This window comes from Papilio xuthus, unplaced genomic scaffold (genome assembly GCF_000836235.2).
Source record: "Papilio xuthus unplaced genomic scaffold, Pxut_1.1 DF828177.1, whole genome shotgun sequence".
In the NCBI taxonomy this organism is placed as follows: domain Eukaryota; kingdom Metazoa; phylum Arthropoda; class Insecta; order Lepidoptera; family Papilionidae; genus Papilio; species Papilio xuthus.
Window position 1 is genome coordinate 508932 of NW_013530472.1, and position 21505 is coordinate 530436.

General features: G+C 35.4%; 4 protein-coding genes across 20 annotated transcripts in view; 1 reads left to right on the forward strand and 3 right to left on the reverse strand.

The window, feature by feature from the left end:
- The window catches only part of Pdp1 (PAR bZIP family member Pdp1), a 114984-nt gene extending 105370 nt beyond the window's left edge, over positions 1 to 9614 (reverse strand). For 5 of the 9 annotated variants that reach the window (XM_013306707.1, XM_013306700.1, XM_013306706.1 and 2 more), the window contains exon 1: positions 9388 to 9613. In XM_013306707.1, coding sequence (XP_013162161.1) covers positions 9388 to 9487 — 100 coding nt within the window. In that variant the 5' untranslated portion in view covers positions 9488 to 9613. Of the gene's footprint in view, positions 1 to 9387 lie in introns of all 9 variants that reach the window. The other 4 variants (XM_013306702.1, XM_013306698.1, XM_013306710.1 and 1 more) reach the window with 2 other exon arrangements.
- Positions 9615 to 10455: 841 nt separating this feature from the next.
- Positions 10456 to 13187, reverse strand: LOC106113585 (uncharacterized). The gene is made up of 3 exons (XM_013306418.1): positions 12097 to 13187; positions 11129 to 11813; positions 10456 to 10459 (listed from the first exon to the last, which is right to left on the reverse strand). The coding sequence occupies exons 1-3, from the start codon at positions 12998 to 13000 to the stop codon at positions 10456 to 10458; spliced, it is 1593 nt and encodes a 530-aa protein (XP_013161872.1). The 5' UTR covers positions 13001 to 13187.
- A 255-nt stretch (positions 13188 to 13442) lies between these two features.
- On the forward strand, positions 13443 to 18310 carry asrij (OCIA domain-containing protein asrij). Of its 2 annotated transcripts, none has more exons than XM_013306935.1 (6): positions 13443 to 13678; positions 13810 to 13936; positions 16669 to 16843; positions 17053 to 17201; positions 17527 to 17635; positions 17848 to 18310. In XM_013306935.1, the coding sequence occupies exons 1-6, from the start codon at positions 13574 to 13576 to the stop codon at positions 17948 to 17950; spliced, it is 768 nt and encodes a 255-aa protein (XP_013162389.1). In that variant the 5' UTR covers positions 13443 to 13573; the 3' UTR covers positions 17951 to 18310.
- A 2243-nt stretch (positions 18311 to 20553) lies between these two features.
- cyc (basic helix-loop-helix ARNT-like protein cyc) overlaps positions 20554 to 21505 on the reverse strand; it is a 37654-nt gene continuing 36702 nt past the window's right edge. For 7 of the 8 annotated variants that reach the window (XM_013306872.1, XM_013306873.1, XM_013306869.1 and 4 more), the window contains 2 exons: positions 21096 to 21301; positions 20554 to 20911 (listed from right to left, as the gene is read on the reverse strand). In XM_013306872.1, the coding sequence (XP_013162326.1) occupies positions 20624 to 20911; positions 21096 to 21301 (494 nt within the window). In that variant the 3' untranslated portion in view covers positions 20554 to 20623. The remainder of the gene's footprint in view (positions 20912 to 21095; positions 21302 to 21505) is intronic. The other variant, XM_013306868.1, reaches the window with a different exon arrangement.

Genomic DNA, 21505 nt, shown 5'->3' on the forward strand with positions numbered 1-21505 from the left:
CATATGATGCTGTCAGATTGCAAACCTCGTCATTATAATTTTATCTGCGAGATTACAAAATGACGGAAAAATTTTGAACTGAACGAACCATTGACAAATTAAAGCTTTGTTTAATCATCAAATTGTGAATACTTATTTTGAAATGAATTATTATGTTTGTTCAAGAAGGTTTTACACATTTTTAGTTAAATGGAAAAAGAAAGAATAAAAATTTTGAAAAAAGTAATTGTACTTTCTGAAGTATTTTCTGTGCATGTTGTTCAATAAACGTTTCTACAAAAAGATTAGACATTTATTTTATTAAATCCGTTTATCTCATACATTTTGGTCCTTCGAGTCGGATATTTTACAACAACAATTAAGATGCGTTTATAAACTTCTCGAACAAGTTAAGTAATTGAAGACAAATATAGTTCAAGATAACATTTATCTGTCAGTTTTCAATTATTATTAACTGCTAAGATAATGAACTAATGATATTTATAATCTGCCGGATACACGTACACCCACGGGACAAGCATTATTTTTCCTATGTACCTACAATAGAAATAAGTCGGAGAAAAACATGATAAAAATGTTGGCTTCATTTCATAACGATGTTTTTCTGCAGATATTATGCATTATATTTAACTGCTATGACACTGAAACAAGAATTATTTTCATGTGAATATGATAGTACAAACAGTGGAAAGAACACTTTCGATGCGATGTAAACCATACGTAAATAAACTATCTCCTTTGTCCCGACTGGTAGATATCTTATAGAAAATATTTTGTTTCCTTTTATATAGTTTTCATTGCCGAAACAAGATACAAAATCATATTGTAATCTACAATTTTCTTTTTTTTTAACTTTGTTCATTTTTCAAGTAAATGAAAAAAGTATAAAAGATGAGTAAATTAATGTACAAATTATTTATATTCATTAGATATTGCGCATATGAAAAATATATGTAATCTTATATTTCTACATTTTAAAGTAATATAAGAAACCGAGCACATTGGAAACGAGCTTTCTAATTTGTTTGAAAAAAACATCGTATCTATTTTTACATCCGCGTTAAAATATTTTTACAAGTAAACATCAAAACGAAAATAGTAACGTTGTTTCGAAATCCACTGACAATTTAGCTTTCTATTGTTACCTCTTAATTTAGTTTTCGGAATTCTGTCTCTACAAAAACACTGCATAACAAACAACGCGAAATACTGTTACCACACAAAGGAGAAAAAAATCGATAACCCATTTCATTGAAATTATCAATATGGGTGTACCTTATAAAGAGCATTATATAACGATATTAAATAAAGCCTATGTTTCTCAGAGATAATGTAGCAACCTAACAGGCAAATAGTTTTTAAAATCGTTCCAGTAGTTTATGAGTTTATTCGTTTCAAATTACAAAAAACAAATCTTTCCTTTTTTATGATATTTGTGTTTTACAAACCGTATAACTTACCGAAATGTATGTAAACTTGTTTTATAATAAAAACATTGCCTGACATAATTTCACCAGTGCCCGAGAGGATAGAGCGAAAGATAAAGCATACAACATTTTAGATAAACCGAACTAAATAGCACCTAAATAAATATAATAAACAAGATGATTTCCCCAACGACCTTAGGGTTGTATTTCTAGTGAGTTTATTTGGGGACCACAGCGTGCGTTCTGCGATATGCAGCAAGCGATGCTTCTCAAATAGAACTGATATTTAAAAAAACAAAAGCGTTGATGCGACTTCACACACACACAAGCGTACGACGTAAGAGCCGTATGTGTGTATTGTACAAAAACATATAACCATCCCTTTCATTATCGTTGATAAAATAAAGATAGCAAATATATTTTGTACGGGTGTTCCAGCGAAAAGATTCAACTACATGTTTTATATAGAAACACTTCGTAGTAGCTTTGTACACTTTGTACGTTAATTTGTGTACAACATACTATGTCATTACGATATCGCTCTTGTAAATCTTAGTAATGACGTATTCACATTCAACTCACAAAAACAAACCGTTTCGTTACAAGTATACAACCTTTAAAAACCTTAAAACGGTGTTTTTTTTTCGTTGTTATTTATTTTAAATCGAGTATTTTTAATCACTTTATGATCGTTCTTCCATAACATGTAAATGTAATAGTAATTTCGAATTGTCTATTTCATTGTAAGTCGGAGATTACGTTGAACAAATTAAAACTAAAATTTTATCTAAGTGAACACAAAAGACGTCATGGACTGAATTTACTATTGTAACTTATTGATGCTTGTAACCTTTCATACTTTACTTAATGAAAATAGACATTTATAAATAAGACTGGCAGTCTATTCAGTTGTTTTTCTAATCCTTTCGAAACATCGAATTAGTTATAGACGAGTCTAAATTAAATATAAAACGTATACATTTTTTTACGGCTTTTGTGTACAACCGAATAAAAGAAAATTACCCAATAAGCAACAAAATTTTGGCAGAAAATGATCATTTTTAGGGTTCCGTACCTCATAGGAAAAAAACGGAACACTTATATACGATCACTTTGTTGTCCGTCCGTCCGTCGGTCAATACCTTTTTTCTCAAAAACGAGTGAAGTATGCAAGCTGTAATTTATTATTAATTACTGTTTATATGAATAATTGAGAAATAAATAATCTATCGTGTACGGTAATCAAATTATAAATTAAGAAATTATGGCTAAGTATTGCAAATATCCGAGATCGGATAAATTGGGCTGAGTAGAGTAAACTTCGGTGCGGATGTTATGATAGTTCAACAATTATTTTTTCTTTCCGTAGAGTGTTTATAGTTTACGCAGCGCGCGCCAAAATTAGCTGTCGTGAATCAACACGAGACTGCGCCGCTCATTTATTAATACATTCAGCTGTTCCTGTGCAATACATACATACATATTACAAGTCGCAAAAGCGTCGGTGGACCAGAAGTCAAGCACTTGACTTGCAATCTGTAGGTCCTGGGTTCGAATCCCGCCATGTACCATGCCATGTGTTTTTCGATTTGCGATTTACACAAGTACCTTTATCTGGCGTTCTTACGGTGAAGGAAAACATCGTGATGCAACCTGCACATATCTGAGAAGAAATTCATTTCAAAGATATGTATGTGTGAAGTCAACCAACCCGCACTTGGCCAGCGTGGACTATGGCCTATTCACCTTTAACATAAGGTAGGCTCCGAGCTCCTCGGTGGTGACATATAGAGAGCTGATGATGATACATATTATACACTAGTTGTTGCCCCCACAATCGCATGCGTCTATTTGTTGAAAGTTTTTTGTAATTAATTTCGCGTATAAGAAAATGGATAAGATGAAACAGTGCCAAAGTATTATTACTATCAGAAAAATTGAATAAATAACGTAAAAAACGTTACCATGACAACCTATAATAAAAGGAAAACTTTAATAGAGATAAAACTTTAAAGGAATTAAAGAAGTAAATCAACTAATTAATATCAACAATAAACACATTATTCGGAGGCAATCTGCAGTTTATAAACGACGGCCAATTTTCGTCGTTTATCCGTTTGTACTTTGACAATTTAATTACGAAATCCGTTTGATATAAATCTTTACAAAATAGTCCGTACTCGTTACATAATATGAAAATAAAATTTACCAGTGATTTTTGATACGAAATGCATTTAAATATCGATTCATTATGTTTGAGAGTACAGCATCAATATGTTTTAATAGACATGTTACAGCAAAGAAATGTCATAATTAATAGTTAAGTATTTTCTCTACTCTGCGTAAATCAAAATATTCACAGTGTCCTGAAATATCCATACGACTGTGTCAACAAAAGGTCAACTTACTTACGGTAGGGGGCGCAGTGGACACTCTTTAGTGTCAACTTAATATGTCCGATGCAAACAAAACGCTCGAACCAAACCCATTGTTTGTGATGAAACATGGCTTATTTGTCGGAATACTCGGCCAGAAATGGATTCAATCAACACTACCAATTGTAAGGAAAATGTATATACTTTGAGGCATTACTATGAAAACTAATTTATTTAGATCCAAAAATAACTATGTATATGTTAAACTTGTGCGTATGTTAACTCCATGATAATGTCAAAGGTCAATTAAGTAATGAATTAGAAGTTCCAATCATAACTGACCTACAGCGCATACGTAGTTATTTGAATGCGGTTATTCAACGTTATATTTAGCTGGAAAATCTCTTTGTAATTCAACTCATCACCTTCCAGTTCGTGTCCGCTTCAATAGTAACACACCGGAGCTCGGTTTATCAATACGACGCTAATTTACTGCACATATGTAGGACGCGCGATATAGAATGAATAGAGCCGACATCCAATGCCATTGGTTTGTGACTTTGTTAATTTTAAATTCAAATTTACTTGTTTCGTGCCTTTTGCGCAACACGAACGTGAACGTAAAAACAATGAGTGTACAGTCAGAGAATTAAATTCGCTTCCCAATTAAAAACTGTCACCGTGCTATAGAATTCGACTGAGGTGACGCTTGTATTGTCATCCCTTTCATTCTCTTTGGCGAAACAGAGATAACAATATGTATTAATTCAAGTGCCACGGAAGTCAAATTCTACCGTAAGAGCTATAATTCTTGCACGTAACGTTGTGCTGTGACAGGTTTTCGACCTAATTGCATCGTGAGCGTAAAATGACATTACACCAAAGTGGGCAGGAAATAAATGTCTTCGACTATACAAGGCGCTTAGATATCGAGTTATACGACTTTTATTTTTTACTATGCAAATTATAAGCAGGAAAATGTATAGCTATAAAATAGATACTACGTAATCAGATTTTGCCACTTCAAGCGTCCTATATTTTTATACGGTTTATACAATTTTTACGAATTTCCATTTGTTTCAAGTTCATCCGATCTGAACTGCGGATACGGAAAATTTTAAAAAAGTTTGTGATATAAATGAACATACGTTACAAAACATAATTAATGCGCCAACGGACATAAAAATGACTAAATGTACTAATAAACATGTAACTAATAAACTTTGTTATCACTCTTTGAATTCATCTATTCTGTCCTTTAAAAAAGGGACTAGATATATTTTTTTATTGATTTCTTTACCAAGAAACTATACAAGACACAAATTTAATTAAAGTTGCCAAACTGCATAGCAGTTTGATGGCAACTTACTCTTTTACTTAAGCTTAAGTTTCTAATAAACATTGAATAATGTAAGAAAGGTAAGTTAGTTTCGTTTGTAAGAAGTACTTTTTTAATTTATTTTTCATAACATTTCTTGGTTTTGTCTCATTTCCATTGAAATGGATTTTAAAATTAAATCTCGCAAGTATAATTTGTATAGTTAATTATAAAAATCCAACGCGTTAATTGACGTAGAAAATTTCCATACACGGCAATATTGTAAATAACAACATGCTGAAAGTAGTCGGTGCCTTTTTGTTATACAAGCAACGTAATAGGCTTAAATTTGTTCACACGTGAAAATTATCAAATTATAAAGTTTCAGCACCGCCCGCGCGTTTACACATCAACCAACAAGATTGGAAACATTCATTTTAAACATCATCGTATTTTAATTCATAGTGAAACAACATACCTAGTCAAATATAAACTCATTGAGTTTGAATTGTATTCGACCGCGTGATAATAAATTATACGTATGTGTTATATCTTTCAATAAACAGATTCAAATGTTTAGTAAGACATAAATGATCAGCTTAGACGAAGACTCACAGATCTCAGGAAAGGCAGTATCGAGGAAATGCATCTAAAGGAAATGGTAATGCTGTAAAATGCACCGGAAATGATCCGTAATCGGATGAAACTGAACGCTGTTGCCGTCAATACCGGGCAGGCTGGAGCTCGCTAAATCTATTTTCCACCAGTGCGACAAGCAACTCTTGCCTTACATGTCTACAGTTTCTATTTTATCTATGTATGCATTTTCATTTCCTCTAGGACGGCCACGACTCGTCACTTTGTGGAAAAGCCTTTGAGTTCCGAACCGTTTGCATATTTACAAGTTTTTCACGATCGTAAACTCAATAGCAACCGCGTACTAAAATACAAGGAAACTCTGAAAGTCGACACGGCTCTTGAATTTCCATCTTTATGATCCACTTTAAAATCTTTTAAATTACACTAGCTCCCTGTATTTTACAATGTTAAGTTATTACTTACATTTTACTTTGTACACCACTATACTTCGAGCACTCATACATTTTTAAACGATTTATGTAATCATAGGCCTTTAAATTTTTAACAATGTTTCGTGTTTCGTTCGAGGAATTAAAAAATAATCATTCATTCAAAGGCAATACCTCTTCGTATCATACGTAAGAAACCTCATACATAGTATACTGTTATATGGAACACACTCGGCATAACATAATCAAAGGACGTCTCACGTATAAATTACTTTGGGTAATTTTTCCTTTTTATATTCTAGAAAATATTACACAAGCCAATTATTCTTTCAATTCTTCTATTAGAATTTTACTTATAACATATTGCATAGCTGTGTTATATCACTTTTATTATTTCTAAATTATATTATAGTTAGTGCAAAAGTGCAAAAAGGATATTTAATTTTATTAAACTTCTTTTAACACGACGTTATAAGGAAACTCATATCCAAATTGTCATTACACATGCCAAGTAAATGATTATTGCGCTGCTAACATTGATCGCTGTTAATTCATTTCTTTTGTTTCAACTCAAAACAATGGAATAGATATAATAGCAAGGGTAACCGTGGATTTCCACTGACGAAATATTTACAATGTCATCATACAACATAGCTGAGGGTAACGTCTTTGGCACAGTACCACACCAAAACGCCGCTTGGCTTCGTTGAGATTCGGTTTTCCGTACCGATTTGCAAATCGGTTTTCCGCATCGCACCAAATCCATGCTAGTTTCGTATCTCCGTTTCGGTTCCGGTTCGCTTTCGCTACTGTGCTACCGGCGCGGTGTGAATGGGCGACCGTGGCGATGGCGAGCGATGTTAAATTGGGCATAGCGCGGCGCTGCCACTGCCAGGGAGGGAACGCAGTGTGCCAGCAACTCGAACGCACTTTGACGAGATCTCCGGCTGAACTTTTGATAGTCTTGACACAAATCATCGCGCTCGAAAACCAGTCGGTTGTTGGCAAGCGCCGCGCAACGCTCAGACGTTCCGCGGCACTGACTGACGAACCAACTGGCCCAAGATGAACAATCAACGTTGATACACTTACAAACATACCGATTGAAATGAAGAAACGGAATAGTTTATTAACGTTCAGCCAAGTCGTAAACTTGTGGTTTTTACAACAACATCATTGTGCATTTAGTGCAGTCACATTGATATTCAATATATTATTTATAAGTTATATACATAATACTAGTGCGTACAAAATATATTTGTACATTAGTTCAGTTTAACCGAATCCGTGACCATTCATAATATCGTTATATTACTGAAGGTGTTAACTAAACAGTAACTCCGTAAATCATAAAAAAATAATCAGATTGTAAGCGAGTGAGGCAATACTGCGGCACTATCAAGCCGGCGATGATAAAGCGCATGATAATTATCCGGCACTCGCAAGTCATTCGCACGATCCGCCTCTGACGTCCATTGCCGGTGATATGACACGACTGACGAAATTTAAGAGCACTCTTATAATCAACATCGACCACTGAATAAACTATCGTACAGATTTCAACGCGCGACGGACAATCAATTTGTCAAAGAGGACCGAACTCCGTTTACAAAGAGCTAAATTATTTGCACAGGAAATGTATAAATTAAATAAATTGATACACATTAAGACTTGTAAAGCAAAGAATTGCATTTGATTCGAATCCAACTGCAGTGAAGCTAAAAATTTTCCTCGGTAAATCGCTGACGAGTGTTGAGTGGAAAGATTGAGCGGGAGCTAGCTGGGGCGTCGGGTGGAAGTGATTAATTGCCTTCTTAATTGTGTAGTTGCGTCAGCGGTGGGCCGCGAGCCTGAGGGTCAGGAGGTACATCCGCGCCGCGCACCGCCAGGTCTCGCGCATCGGACCACCACTAACTGCTCCATACTGTATTCACGCCGCGACCTATTTTTTCAAGACGACGAAATTTGACCGCCATTATTCCTATCACATTCGTACACAGTAATTAAGATAAGATACCCACCGTTAATGAAAACTACGCATCGAAAATGAACCGCATTATGATATTATTTCTCAACTAATACATACGTCGCGGCGCGTCGCGTACGCAACTCCCTATCAGTGTTAATTTATTACTCTACAAACTGAGAGTGACTTGTTTGTGTGTATGTGTGTCATTTATTTTGTAGCCTGACTGTGTAATGGCTTGCACTTAAATCTTACGAGAGGTTTAACGTTCAAACGTTGAAACATTGTACACTAAATTGTCTTAACTGAAGCATAATATTGTCTCTTAAAATAAAACTAGTTTGTATCTATTTTTATTAACTTTGAAATTTCCGAATCTCTTAATATAATATTCAGGGGAAAGAGACGACATTGTGAATGTCATCTGTTTTTATTATTTCAATTATAGTAGTCCAGTAGCGCAGCTGATATATGTGAAGGAATAAATTTTGTACTAAGTACATATCCGATAATAAAATCAATATTGCTTTTGTTAAAATCCTTTTTAATCGAATACATTTTCCAATCGGGAAGTATTTTTCCGTAAAATCCCAAGGTATGACATTTATGCATAAAGCATGTTGCTGAAAATTTATCCCGAAATGTTAAAAATATCGCTTGGATATTAAACATTTCGGTTTAATATTTTAACAGATCAGTACAAAAAATGTATAAGATACTGTTAACATTTGAGCCTTCGGTTTTCGGGATTTTATAGTTGCGGAAGTGGTTGCGGGCGCGGCGGACAAGGATCTGTCCGCAATCCCGCGATAACACCACCCCCCGAAATCTGCCCCAACTGAGACCCAAGTCCGTATCGATCCGCACCTGCTGCCGCACCAAGGCAACTCTCCTGCTCACCACCTACTACTACCACCTCGCCGCCGCTCACATCACTCCTCGCCGCAGATACCAGTCAAGGAAACGGTCATAACTTTTCAATTTTTTTCCGCCGTCGATTTGGTTTATCTGCATTGTGTAGATAAGTATGTATATCGTATAAAATTTGGGAAGGGGCTGGCGTCGGGTCGATCGAACCCGCGTCTTTAATGCGGCAAAGCGGTGCGAGTCAGCGTGCCGCGGGTAGAGGGTACCGCGGGTGTCGCGGGTGTAGAGCGGGCACGAGCAGCGCCGCGCACGCCGCCAGCTCGGCCCAGCACGTGACGCGCGCGCCGAAACGCGCGTTCCGCCCGGCCCGAACCTCGACCCTCGCCCTGCCAAAAGGACTACTCACCGTTTCCGTTTATTAGGGGGTAGTCGTCGTCGTGTCGACCTATGTACGTCTTCAGCGGCGTGTCCGTGAGGGAAGGCGACGACCTGTCCCTGTCACTCATAATAATCACTTAGAACACCGGCTGCGGATACGATACGAAAACACGGAACGGGGAGACGCCGGCCCCGCACACACTCCACGAGCGACCTCCGGCCCGCGGATCGCGCGGCGAATAAATGATCAAATGCTGCGATTTGCTCGCCACTCGCCGCCGCACGGCGCAGCGCCACCATCGCTGCCCGCAATCAATCTGCAGCGCAACCTCTGGCGCCCTCTGACAAACAATTTGCGCACTGTCACTCTGCCAACAGATGGTGTTGTTTGTGTACATTATTGTATGTAACTTTATTTTTTTAAATATAATAAAGTATTCGAAATAAAAGTGGCAACTATTAAAATATTATAAAGGGAAAATAAGAATCACATTTACTTTATATTATCACATAATATTTAGTTCCGTTTTTCAAGTTAAAGCATTTCGTTTTCTAGGAAAAAATGTTGATGGTTAGGTAAAATATTTACATTTATGTCATTATAGTCCTAAATGTAACTTTATTATGTAATATTGTATTGTTTTTGAAGATATTTTTCCGCCGCTTTATTCCTGTAACAACGTCGACTCCATGCGAATCCGAATGTTATTCGCAAATGCGACACCAGGATTCTCTTGTAATAAAATGATGTATTTACGGCGTTCCTTATACATACTAGACAAGTAAGTGAATATTATATCTTTGTAATAGATTTATTATTATAACTAAAAAAACAATATATATCGAAAAATGTAATCTAGTCGAGTTATTGCGAAGAACAAAGTCGTTCCATTCGTTAGTTAAACGGGAATCGACAACGTTTGGTGGGAAGGTAGGTATTGATGGGGAAGGGGTCGGAGCATTGGTTACCATCAACTCTGATTCTATAAGACTGTCTGATATAACGGATACTTCTTTACGCTGTCTGTGAGCACCTAGTACCGCTCTGAGCTCTCGTTCCGCGACTTGCGCGGACTTAACCGTAGGCGATGTCGCATCACCTGCAAAATACAATTTTCATGAGTGCCTTAAGCTTTTTTTAAACATTGAGTATATTTCTTTGTTATTAAAAATAAAAATGCTACTCATTTAAGTGCCCATCCCAAACATTAGTTTACACAATGGTTTAGCCTTAAATATGTTTTTAAATGGAAGTCTCAAAATTTAACATTAAAAAAAGTACATACAGACTAATTGATAACCTCCTTCTTTTTGAAGTCGGCCAAAAAATACGTAGATTTATTGTTATTTGCATCCATATAAAACATATTGGTTTTCGAGAGAATAACATTGTGGGAATAAGAGAAAACTGTACAAAGGAAAGGATGTCGCCACTAACGTTATTCGACCACTTAACTTACGACGCTTGTAGTTCCAATTTTCGCCACTTTACTAATAATTTCGCCAGACTGTACAACAGGGTATAAAAGTACTTGATCAATTCAAATGAATACTGAAAGGATGCACGCCGTGCTCTGCTGTGTACAACATTTAGTTCGCATAATACTCAATCCACAAGTCAGAGTGAAGAGACAAAAATATTAAGAAATATTTTAATAATTTATTCAAAAACTGATTTTCAACTTGATTAAATATTATTTATCAAACACATCATAATATAAAAAAATCATTTGACATAGTGTAAAATAAATATAATCAGAAATAGAGGCTTGCTGAGGTGAGTTCTTATTGTACCATCAAGTTCTGCCATGTCGAGGTAGTCGCATACCAACTCGTCCCAGTTATCGGTGAGGTCGTGGATATTGCGAGCTCCGGCGACCAGACGACGACGCATTATCTTTTTAGCGCGCGCCAACCGTTGCGGTGTATCTTCACTGATCAAGTTACCCAATTTGCTTTTCAATTCTACATTAGCCGCTTTGTTTTGTGGCTCTAACATTACCATCGTTTGCATCTTCTGTGATACCTGCAGCAGCACTGGAGGTTTCGCCGTCAAACTCTTTTCCACGTCGCCATCTTTTAACTGCGCCTTTTTTAGTATAGACAATCTAGATTTCTCAGCTAAAGATAACTCACTAATATTATGTACTTTTTCTTCAGATTTATTAATTGTGGCACTCGTTTTTATAATGGCTTCCGTATGTTGTGTACTCGTAGTTAATGTAGTAATGACTGTTGATTTGGGTTTAACGGGTTTTGAAGTACGAGTTAACTTGTGCGTTGTAGCAGTTTTTTTGATAGTTCTTGCTGTTGGTTTTCTTCTTTTAGTGGTTCTGACCCTTGTTGCTCTAAAGAGAACTTCCTCGTTTATGGGAGTAGCGTATCGGTCAATGTAGGAGCTGCGGTACGTCCACACTCGCACCCGCCGCGACGTTGTCGACCCCGTCGCCCTCGCTGAGCACACACAAGCCAATCGTTAGACTTCTGTCCAATCACTATTTAAGTAATAACACCCACTTCAACGTTTGAAACATAACACCTTAAATGTTGTTTGCAAAAGCTATCCACTTATTCACTAGTTATTGAATTCGTTCAATATCGAATATTAGGTGTTTTAAATAAGTAATAAAAACGGTGTCAAAAGACGAAAATGACTAGACAGTCCAGAAAGTTATAAAAATTTAAAAAATATTTTTTTTTTTAAATAATATAATTATTTTGAATTACTATTTCTTACCTTTGGTTCGTCGATAAAGTACAGTAATTTTCTTCTTAATATTTTTAACTCGTTTCATATCATAATAGTCCTGATATTCATCTGCGGTTTTCTGATCTTCTTTCTTAGAATCAAGACGACCAAGGATATCGTCCTCAATCTGTAACGGCGTTGGCCGCTGGATATGAACGTTTTCCTCCTTTCCTTCAAATTGTTCACCGAGCCTTTCTTGAAGAATTGAATCTACTGACGCCGGGTAATCAAAATTCTTTGTTTCTTCTTGTTCATTTTTACTTTCGTCCTCATCGTCGTCATCTAGATCTTCAATCTCCACTTCAGGCCTGTTGACTGCTCGATCTCTCGGCTTCCGTCTCACAATTCTTTCGCTCGTAACTGATTTCTTATTATTCTCAAAGCGGTCCTGATATCGCTCTTCACTTAAATAATCGACTTCTTTATCAATAATATCATTGCTTCTAATACGACCGCTTCGTAAAGGATTTCTGTTAAAATCATATTTTCTACCAGTTTTCCTAGATTTCGAACGAGAATGAATGATTTGTTTAAATTTAGGATTATTTTTTAAATTTGAATTATGCGTGTTTAACTGTTTTATAGAAGAGTTTACATCTGCTCTTTGACCTCTGGGCATTTTTTTCGTTGATTTTCGCCAATCTTCATCGTTCCTTGTGTTCACCGTTCTTAAATTTAATTCTTCCTCATACTTATAATCGGGAGAGGCGGGAACATCGGGGGATCGATCTTGGTAATCGTCACCAGAAGAAGCGGCTTCTCTTCCTGCCTCGTGGTACTCGTCGGAGGCGTATTGAGGCATCTTGGCTGCGGAGTAGTCGCCGTACTGTCCGCCGCTTGCTATGCCCACAACGGCTGCACCTATTAGCACCGGCAAGAGAACAAGCACCATTGAAAACCCCCTCCCGCCTCTCCCTTCCCTTATACTACTGCGTTTTTTTGCGTTTTGCTTCACCGACGTTATGATTAATATTGTATAATATAATAATCTGAAAGTTAGATTATTATGATACAGTGTGAAAAAAATTTAAAATCGTTAAAAATAAAATTTTCGACATGGTTCATCGACTTTGACTACGAATTTGACAGATCGATGTCACAACTAAAAAAAGACGTTTTATAAAAAACATTAACCAAGCCAGTATACTATTTAAAATATACTACATAGTATCTATATATATTTGGAACTTATATATTATTAGTACCTTAACTAACTATAGTTTAGGTATTGAATTAGATTTAAATTAATAAATCATTTTTAGGGATTACCATTAAAAATTAACATCAAACCTAAAACAAATGAGTGTCTAATTTCTAAAGGAGAAAATAAATCTGACAGCTTGAGAAAAAATGTTTCAAAATTGACAATGAAATATTACACAGTGATTCAATAAGCCGTAATAATGTTTTGCAAATAATAGCTATCCGTGATTTAATACAATAATGAAATAGGAAGGATTACGTTATGAGTGGGACGGGAAAAAAAGAAGACGAGGAAGATTGCTCTTGCTATGCGGAGTCACACAGTAAAAAGACCTGCCCTCCGGTACACAATGTCACACATCCACTGGTAAAGAATTTTTGGTTTTATAGTTGCTAATGTCATCCTATCGTAACAATGTATAATATATGGCATGTAACATGAATTAAATCTACTATTATATATTCTATGATTCGGGATTGATATGATTTTACTTTCAGCGTTACTATGAGTTTACACAAGAAGAAATAAAAGCTTTAGAGGAATGCGACAAGGAGAGTTTCTACCATCGGTGCCTGCCTTTCAGTACATTGTTCGCAACGCTTACATACGCTGCGATTCGCAATGGTGAGGAACTTGATATTTACAGTAGCTTGTGAATCTGTGGAACTTCATGGAAGTAAGAATGTTTGCAAAGTTTTATGTTTTTATTTGTTATCTTTTTAATACTGTTCTTACTTCTATGAATGTTTTATTATTCTAGGCTACCTGAGCAAAAATGCGCACTTCGGCGTCGCGCCTAAGGTAATGGTATCTATTCTATTTGGTCATGTGGTGGGACGACTTTCATACATGAAGACCTGCGATGCGAAACTTCGTCGTTTGCCCGGCAATAGCTACCTCGGCAATGTTATGCGGAAACATCATACGGCTTCGGAATCTGCTAAGCGTTGAGGTACTTACGACTCAAAAAATATGTGTTGTAGCATTTATTTATACTGTTTTAAAACATGCATCATATCTAGCTGTAGGTTTCCCCTCCCGACACATTCCTACAAAATAGATGCTCGTCTCTCTCATCCTTTAAAAACGCATATTTTATTGTTCCGATATTTCGACAGGGGAAAACTGTGGTAATGTAGAAATGTACTGATACAATCTGGTGTGTGATGTGTGTGTGCTAGTATATGTATATCCAAAATATTAATCAAATATTAGATAAGTCCATATTATAATTATAATATCTATTTATTGACGAAATTTTTAATGTTGTTTTTGGCTACTTAAGCCTAATATAATGGTAATAAATATTTTTATACGTTTATTTATTATTTTGGATGTGTAAAAAAGTTTAAATACAAAAAAAATTAGGTTAATATTTTTATTTATATTTTTAAAAATATTCTTGTTTCTATTCACTATTAAATTATATGTTTCTAAATGAGTTAATTTATTGTTTTATGTTTAAACCTGGGTAACTGGTAAATGGACTCATCTCTTATATAAGTGACAAATCAGGGATGGAGTGTCAGACCGGATCCAATTTATCTGAGGCGATCAAAACTTTACTCAGTATTATAACTGTGTATAAAACGTTTTTGCCGGATATATAATTATGCATAGGATAAAATCATGATGACTATTGGTTTCGGTCTCTGTATCCGTAAATAACAGCTCTGTAATTTTTAATCTATATGAAACGTCCAAAACTGACTTTTGACATTTACCTACCTTAGGAATATTAAGTCAGCTGTCAAACGAACTGACTTCAAAGGATTGTCGAAATCGGTTTATCAGTAGGTTATGAAAAATACGATTAAGTAATATTTAGTGTTTGATACAATTTTGCTATGAACGACCCGAGATCATTTGGTTTCGAGAATAAAGATGAGCAGTCTACGCTGCGACCGGCCGCGCCTGTGCCCCCGGTAAGATGAGTTTATTTATTTATTGTGAAATACGCAGTCCCGAAAGGAGTAAAATAACAAGAGATTTATTGGGTAGGGGCAGTATAAGTTTTCGCCGGAAGAGTTGAAAGTGATTTCGGAATGCAACAACGAGAGTTTCTTCAAACGGTCGCTGCCGCTAGGTACCATGTTAGGGCTCGGTACTTACGCGGCGGTACAAAATGGTAAGTACGTAACTAAAATAAACTTTATAGTAATCATTGAAATATTTCGTTTATTTAAATATAACTGTAAAAATAATATTCATTGATATTCAGGATTAACAATGATCCTACAATATGCTTGAACAGTGTGCACACATGCATGTGATTTTTTCTGGTTTCGTAATTTCATACGGAAACCTTATGTTTAGAGTCCTAACCATCAAGTACAGATTGCTAGGACTCTATCTAAAACAAATAGACTCCTCAAGTGTTATTTCTAAATTTTATACCATTTTAATGTCAAATCGCGACAGATTTTAATAATGTTATAGACAAGCAAAGAATTTGAAACCATTGTAACAAAATTGCATCTGAGAAGAGTAGATCAACTCGTACCTTGCCTGCCATTTAAATGTCACCCACCTGTCAGGCCTTTGTTCATCTTGGTCAGTTTCTCAGAGTAGTGTTATGTAATAGCACATTTGACTCAATAAGCTAATAGGATAATGACTATAATGTTCAAGCCATTATCATTATCATTAGTACAGAGGAATTGTTTTCTGGTTTGGTGGAGGATTGTTTGAGCCAAGCTGCATACCACAATCAACCTAAAGATCTGCATGAATCGGAAGCAATTTTGTTTTGTTTGATGATTGTGCATATGGAAAGCCTAATTATAAGCAATGCATCTGTAATTACAGATTTCGATGTGCAGCAAATGTTTCATTATTTCAAAGAATTCAAGCGGCTGCATACTCATTTTTTTTTAATATCATAAGGTGGCAAACGAGCGAGCGGCCACCTGAAATCGCTGCAATAGCGAAGTGATTGTTGCTCATAGACTTATACGCAATTGAATATGCGTTGCCTACCCTTGATCGCCGGAGGAGAGGAAGCACAGAAAGAAAAAATGTTTTCCCCTTCCATGCATTTCTCATCCGGAAAGTCCACTTTCACTTCCCATCCTTTCCTTATAAGAAAAAGAGGACTAAATTAGGCCTCCGTGACGCACACTCATCAGACGAAACGCGGAATTACTTCCACTTCACGCCTGTCTTCTGTGTGGTCGTGGTATTTTACCGGGCGAGCCGGGACAATTCGTGCGAAGATGTTAAAGCGGGCTCTACCACTGTTAAACAACTTGCAGCCCTATGATATAAATAAGTTATCAAAGTATATAAATTTAGCAACACATAAACCAATTGGAAATATATTCCACTTTTAAGTCACATGTTTGTTTAAAAATCAGGTCATTTGAGGCCGAACCCAAGGTTTGGAGCTTTCCCGAAGGTGACTCTGGCAGTGGTTATGGGTTACTTCATCGGCAAGCTGTCGTATCAGCAGGCATGCGCTGAGAAACTGATGGCCTTGCCGGGCAGCTACATTGGACAGATACTACGGGACAGGCGTGACGGAAGAACAGGGTATTTTTTTTATTATAATTCAGTCTTTTTAATGGTGTTGGTGAATAATTGTTTTTAATTAAAATTATTCTTGATTTTGATAAATTTTGACTATCTCTACAATGGTGACCGACAGTCTATTAGTCTTACTGAAATATACTTTGATTAAAGAGGATGCAAGACAAGTCTATATATAAATGCTCAATAGAATATATTAATTATGTTTCCAGAATAGCACCGCCACCTTCAAATCAGTCAACGTCGATGCTCGGTGCCTCCCCGAGTGACATCTACTCTGATGCTGGCCCGGGCAACTCCCTCGACCTGGACATTGACCGTCCCCTGTTCAGTGACGACACGTATCGTCCTTATACTGAAGGTATATGACACATGTTGAACATATCAAATTGCTTTCTAAACTCTGGCTAAAATTTTGAGAATCTATGCATTGATATTTATAAAACAAAGTAAAGTAAAATAACTTGGTCTGGTCTGGTCTCTAAACCTAATGTTTTTATTAGCATGGAAGAGATTTGAAAGTTATATAAATAATTATGTTTTCATCCTTTAAAATTATCATAATATTTTTCTGTTGTTTTTTTTTTCTATTGTTTTGTCACAAAAATGATGCAAACAATTTATAATATCTCATTGTTAGATCTATTAACTATACCAGAATAATTACTAATATTGTATTTGTGCAGCTCCAGCGAACCCTCCGGACACTGTGCCACCTCGTCCGTCCCTCTCATATGACGACTTGCGACGTAAAAATCGCGGCGAGTTCACCGACGCCAGACAAGATCCTTATAAGTATGTAAACCTAACCTTATTGCTTTTTATAGCAGTTGTAGAATATCTTTATGTGGAACCTTTGAATTAAATTATAAATGGAGACACGTGGTTGACACAAATGTATGGAAGAGTAGTACATACTGTGTCCCTTTATACAGGTTAGGTTAGAAAATTCAGTTTTGATTTTTATGATTTTAAAAAAATATTTTATTTTTTTCCGTACATTTTAGGGTGAATCCGAATTTAGCCCCACCGGTGACGAGACCCAGACCGCCGCCCCCCGCACCGCCCGCGTCTTCCCCAACCAACAAATACGGCGACCAAATGGAATAATCACGACACTAAAGGTGTCATATTTGAGTCAGAGAAAGGAAGGGGTCTTAGTGAACAACCGGGATTATGGATTTTTATTTGGCAATTATTTTATACTACGACTTCTATACATCAAAGAAGTTAAATATACATCTGCCGTAGTCAGAGTTTATAAATAGTTTCTTAAATCGACACTAAGGGACATCCTTGCTGATATCTTAACTTCTGAGTGCAGCGGCATGGTAAAAGCTTGTACTTCGCTGTACCTATTTTTCTATTTCTTAACTATCGATTCTTAGGAAAGTGTAGAAATGAAATCCATTGTATAAATATAAAATTAAATAGACAGGATTGGTACTCAGTAAATGTGCTAAGAATGTATAACGTTGTTTTTATTTTTATATCAATTTTATGTCTTATTATAACATCCTCCACCCGCTATTTTGCATTTGCAATACAAAATTCTTACATATTTGAAAACAATTTCTTTGTTTAGTACATTATCTTATATTTCTTAAAAATACTGTTTCGTTATATTAATATTGATTCATAACTATTTCTCTAAAATTAAAACACTTTTATTCCTTAAGAGACATTTATTTATAATTATTATCACCAAAAATAATTTTTTTACGAAAAACTTGTATAAAACTTTTTTCTAAATAAATTCATTTTTTTAAATAACTAATTCATGAAATGAATGTAATAAAACAATGGAGTGATGATAATCTACAATAATAAAAAAATCTCTAATAAAAATATTAACATAAGATAATAATTTTCAGAAAATATTCTACAACTTGAATTAACAAAAAAAACTATCAGGTTTTTTTAAAAGAAAATATTAAATTAAATTACGTATATTAATTTCGGCTAAAAACGATCAAATATCTGTACAATCCCCGTGCATTACTCATTAATAATACAGTCCAAACCGGTTATAATGACATCGAAGGACTCGCCAATGTTCAGACCTTGGGGTCGCTTGAATCGTTTTTAATTACATTACTTTGTAGCAAAAGAATTAGTTCCATATTTTACCAAAATGTGACGATAGTTTTTATATTCCTGATTAAGCTATAATAAGGTTCAGCCAATGTTTTTAATCATATCCAAAAATAACCGATTTGGTATTAAGCGGAATTAATCCAAAAGATGGCGTTGTAAAATTATACCATTTTAACACCAAATTTCAATAAACTACAATGAACTGTACAAAACAATGAAAAACAATCTATGTAAATGAACTAGAAATACATGCATGGTAACATTAATTGTACTTAAAACTAGTTGTGATACGCAATAAACGTCGATTTCCACTGCAGATAGTACAACGTATTGTCCTCCCTCAAATTCTCTTAGAATAAACAAGGATAACGATATATTTTCGTATTAAATATTTGAGCAGTGGGAACCCACAGTTAGCTGTAATATTTTTACATTAATGAACTACGATGTGTTAAACCTTACTAAATGTACTTGATATTTAAGAAACTTATTTAAATCACACTCATAGAAAATGGCACAAAAGAGCATTTTCTCCAATAACCGTGAATTACATCTACACCTAAGAACAGTTATCTCTGTCCTTTTCAAAAAGAAAGAGCGGGATGGCAATATAACAAGTGTTATGAGACAACGAAATAGAACAAACCCAATAATACTAAAAAAAAAATTGTAATTTTACGTGTAAATAAAAAATATGCAACTAAAATTTTCAACGCAGCAAAACACAACGATTTAAATTCACAAAATGAACAGATTATAATGTGATTGAGTTTCGATTGTTGCGACACCTGTATTCAAATAATTTGGCAACATGTATATTACAAGTTTTACTACAGTCAAAATCCACCAGTGAATGGATAGACATTTAATATCCAACTTATCTCCCGAGGTACAATTTTTTTTAAATTGTAAATGTATATTTGACCCTTTTTACAACCACTTGGGATATTGTAATGAAGCTTTTATTGTACTAGATAAGCTTAAACATTAAAATCTAAAAAAATATTTAATTTTAAAAAATCTTTTGACTTAGTTATATGTCCAATTTAATTATTAAAAAATAAACACTTTAAGTTAGTTTATAAAAAAATGAAGGCAATGGGCAATGGTGTATATATTATGTATTGATTCTTTGAGAAAAATAACGAAAAACTTAAATTATTCAACATTAATAAACTATGTCATAAAACTCCTAAAGTAAAAAATATAAGACAGAACAAATGTAAACTTAAAATACATTTATATATTGAAAATACATTTATATACAAATGTGTATATAATGATACTATGACAGGTATATAAGAATCAACTGAATACATCGTAAATTAAAGCTTAAATATTATACTCGTTATATATTAGACGCCACATTTACATGAAGATATTGTGTCACGGCATTTTTAGCTCCCGTTTATATATCAAGGAAGAATTTATAAGCACCTAAATTAATGTATCACAAAACTTCTAATACATTTATATGCAACGCATCTAATTGACAATAGTCGTAAAATATACCTGCATTTTAAATGATTATCCATACTGTATTTACAATTAAATTTTTGTACATTACGAAAAATATATGCATATTTTCTTTTTATAAATATTATGTAATACCATGTTATAAATAATTTCTTTTTACTGAAGGCACCTTCAGATAAAAGAAATTAAAAAAAATAATAATCAAGACTTTTATGGTAACGGCCAAGGGAGTCCTGAGAAATTAACAGGACCTCCAAGACCAGCGTCTGCTTCAAGAAGGCTCATAATGACTGCCATAGCAGCCTCCCCGTTGCCATCGAGGCCGAGAGACGGTAGAGGGGGTGAGATAGGAGGCGGTGTGGAAGGGGAGAGATCTCCTGCGGGGTCGCTCGGCGGCGGGGACTCGGAAGCCCCTGCGGCACTAAGTGTCACATTATTCCTTATTTGTGAAAAGTTTCCCATGTCCACGCCGAGGATGTTATCCATGAGGGCGGCTTGCTAGAAATAAGACATATTATTATAATACCTAATGGACACGCTCGGGAATACAAGGAGAGGTATGTATGGCCAAACAATGTCTTTGAGTAATATATTTTTATCAAGTCAAACAGCCGAAAAGACGTTGTCACGGTTGTATGACGTAAACAACGTCGCTTTAATATTTGCCGTCAAGTGCGCTTACCTGCTGATTGAAGACAGCATCTTGTAAAAGGTCAGTTGGCAGTTCAGGTGAGAAGTCAGTGGAGGATCTGCGCAGTGCGTCCTCAGCGATCGCGCTGCCTATTTTGTGAGACTCGACTTGAGAATCGATCAGTCGCTGCATCTCAGCATCGCCCTCTGAAATCGCAGTAGCTAAGTCGCGAGGATACATCGCGCCCGACGCCGTCTCTGTGAAAGAAACGATGCACGTTCGCCTCCACCTCGCCTCGTGCGCTGCTACCTTTGTGTACGTGTATAGTTTATTTTGTTCTTTTATATCAATGTTGAAATATATTAGTCACGAATTAACGTTAGTAAAGCAAATGTTTATGCAAAAAGAAAGTTTCCATCACTGAGACTTGGTTGTTTTTAATTTTGGCTTATTTGTTAGTG

Coding starts and splice junctions, on each gene's coding strand:
- LOC106113585 (XM_013306418.1), bottom strand. CDS start 13,000: ATGGTGCTTGTTCTCTTGCCGGTGCTAATAGGTGCAGCCGTTGTGGGC. Junction 11,814..12,096: donor ACTTTATCGACGAACCAAAG/GTAAGAAATAGT, acceptor GTGTGTGCTCAG/CGAGGGCGACGGGGTCGACA.
- asrij (XM_013306935.1), top strand. CDS start 13,574: ATGAGTGGGACGGGAAAAAAAGAAGACGAGGAAGATTGCTCTTGCTAT. Junction 13,937..16,668: donor ATACGCTGCGATTCGCAATG/GTGAGGAACTTG, acceptor TTTAAAAATCAG/GTCATTTGAGGCCGAACCCA. Junction 17,636..17,847: donor GCCAGACAAGATCCTTATAA/GTATGTAAACCT, acceptor CGTACATTTTAG/GGTGAATCCGAATTTAGCCC.